The sequence below is a fragment of the Penaeus vannamei genome, unplaced genomic scaffold (genome assembly GCF_042767895.1).
Source record: "Penaeus vannamei isolate JL-2024 unplaced genomic scaffold, ASM4276789v1 unanchor193, whole genome shotgun sequence".
NCBI lineage: Eukaryota > Metazoa > Arthropoda > Malacostraca > Decapoda > Penaeidae > Penaeus > Penaeus vannamei.
The window spans coordinates 47,501-50,000 of NW_027213197.1; the positions used below are offsets into that span (position 1 = coordinate 47,501).

At 35.3% G+C, this 2,500-nt stretch overlaps 1 protein-coding gene across 4 annotated transcripts in view; it reads right to left on the bottom strand.

Moving 5' to 3' along the window:
• Positions 1-2,500, bottom strand: part of LOC113824370 (heterogeneous nuclear ribonucleoprotein A0) — a 4,808-nt gene that overhangs the window by 1,043 nt on the left and 1,265 nt on the right. The window contains exons 1-2 of one of the 4 annotated variants that reach the window (XM_027377109.2): positions 2,019-2,165; positions 1-411 (exon numbers count right to left, since the gene is read on the bottom strand). The exon at positions 1-411 is cut by the window's left edge and continues 1,043 nt beyond it. In XM_027377109.2, coding sequence (XP_027232910.2) covers positions 93-404 — 312 coding nt within the window. In that variant the 5' untranslated portion in view covers positions 405-411; positions 2,019-2,165 and the 3' untranslated portion in view covers positions 1-92. Of the gene's footprint in view, positions 446-2,018; positions 2,166-2,500 lie in introns of those variants that run through there. The other 3 variants (XM_027377110.2, XM_027377112.2, XM_027377111.2) reach the window with 3 other exon arrangements.

Below are 2,500 nucleotides of genomic sequence, written 5' to 3' on the forward strand. Positions count from 1 at the left end.
TATAACAAAGAGTCTAGGCAATACTAACCTTCTTTATGCAGTTTTTGATTCGGAAACAACTAAAACCTCTTTAAAAACAAAGGAGGGAAGAATTACATGGCATACCTATACAGCAGGTAGATCATGATCCCCAGCAAAACACAGAAACCAAAGCCACATATGAACCAATTGCTGTTCGAACTGCTGCTCCCGCGGCCTCTTGACCTCGACTTCGGCATCCTGACTCGGTGGCCGCTTGAAGTCTCCACGTACTCGAAGGCGTCCTCGTGATCTCCTCCACCATCGCAACTTCCTCCTCCATCATCATGACTCCAGTCGAAGCTGCTTCCTCCTCCAGAATCCCATCCTCCTCCTGAGTCGCCTCCGCCTCCGCCTCCGGAATCGCACCCGCCGTCGTCGGACATCGCGGCGCTGTGCGGAGAGAGAAGGCCTGAGGGAGGGAGGGCTGCGGGGGGGGGGGGGGGGGATCAGGGAACTGAAGGACATGCTTTTGTTTATCAAATTTGTCAACTTAATATATATATATAAATATATATATATATATATATTGTTAGCAAAGTGAGGAAAATGCGTACTGTGTATCTATATACTGCATATATATAAATATTTATAATATATATATATATATACATATATACATACACACACACACACACACACACACACACACACACATATATATATATATATATATATATATATATATATATATATGTATATACATATATGAATTTATATATATATAAATATATATATACATATATATATATAATATAAATATAAATATATATATATATATATGTATATATATATACACAGATATGCACACCCATATATATACATATATGTACAGTTACATATATACACGTATTTATGTATACATATGTAAATATTTATACATATATACATATGTATACAGTATTAACATGTAATTCTGTTATCATTGTTACTTCATAATAACTTCTATCATTATTGTTTCACATTAATATGGATATATGTATATATGCACTCATACAAACACAAACATGCGTTGTATAAAAAGAACACGTATGTGTGTACGTGTGTGTGTTTGTGTGTATGTGTATGTGAGTGTGTGTGTGTTTGTGTGAGTGTGTATGTGTGTGTGTGTGTGTGTGTGTGTGTGTGTGTGTGTGTGTGTGTGTGTGTGTGTGTTTGTGTGTGTGTTTCTGTGTGTGTGTGTGTGTGTGTGTGTGTGTGTGTGTGTGTGTGTGTGTGTGTGTGTGTGTGTGTGTGTGTGTGCGTGTGCGTGTGTGTGTCTGTGCATGTGTGTGTGAACCTATCAAAAACTAAACAAATGAATTCGTTCTGAAGGAATTGTCAAGTCATGGTACTCCATGTTACAGTCATATTCGGAACTTTACAATTTCTTGCAATCATTGCAAATTTCGCATTTAGCGTCATTTTTTGCATTGAAATCATAATCTTATTGTAAATATATAAATAAAAACGAAAAGATATCAAAGTAGAAACAGTAAACCTATTTCGTTGTACGCATAAGTTACACAATTAAATAATAAAAATGATGTATTTACCATTTCGGGAAACAAAATGCCGATAAGATTACCTTGGTCAAAGAAAGCATTTAATGGATGAGCTTATTTTTGAGCAAAGAGCCATAAGATGACAATTATGCTAATTTATCTACATAATGCCCAAGCTCAATTATTTAATGATTAATCTAAGAATAACCAAACAGAGGAGTGGGCAGCCCTCTTCGTCTTAACTCAAGGTCACCTTTGATGTTTCCTTTGACGGATTTTGTATTTTTAGTCTAACTTTTTTTGGCACACTCTTCACTTATCTTTAAACGTTTAGTTGGCTTTGTTGAAGTGTCATTGTACATAAAAATACTCAAAAACAGAAGAATAAATATGACAAGAAACTCGCTATGCAAGCCATATATAAGCAGAAAAACTGGGTGTTTTAGGGATTATATACAAATACTTTAATAATATCTGACAGCAAGCAACCTCGACCGTGTAAGGATCTAAACCTACCTTTAAAATATGCCAATCCTTGTCTGGCGAATGGAATAAAGACTGTAATACTTAAAATACTCCTTAACCGCAACTGACTGCAGCTTCCATAGTGTTTACAGGCAAAATGAACCCTTTATGAAGTATGAAATATCTTCTGGCGACGCTTGGCAACTACAAGACGATGTGCTTACGCCTTACGCATTTATATCTATCTATATATTTTTTATATTCTACGGGGCATTTGTTGTAATTACTGATATTCTTTATACTTACATGTTTCTTGGGACGAAGGTCAAGTATTATTATCGAAGCTAGAAGTGGGATTCAGACAGAGAAGGAAATCGTAAAATCCACACACGAAAACCTCAAAATTCCTTGAAATATATTTGTAATGCGTTGTAGAACACTGCATATTCTGCATGTATATTTTTCATATTCTTATATTTCTTACGAGGGGATTGATGTCAGAAGCATTCCAAATCATAATCATAATAGAATAA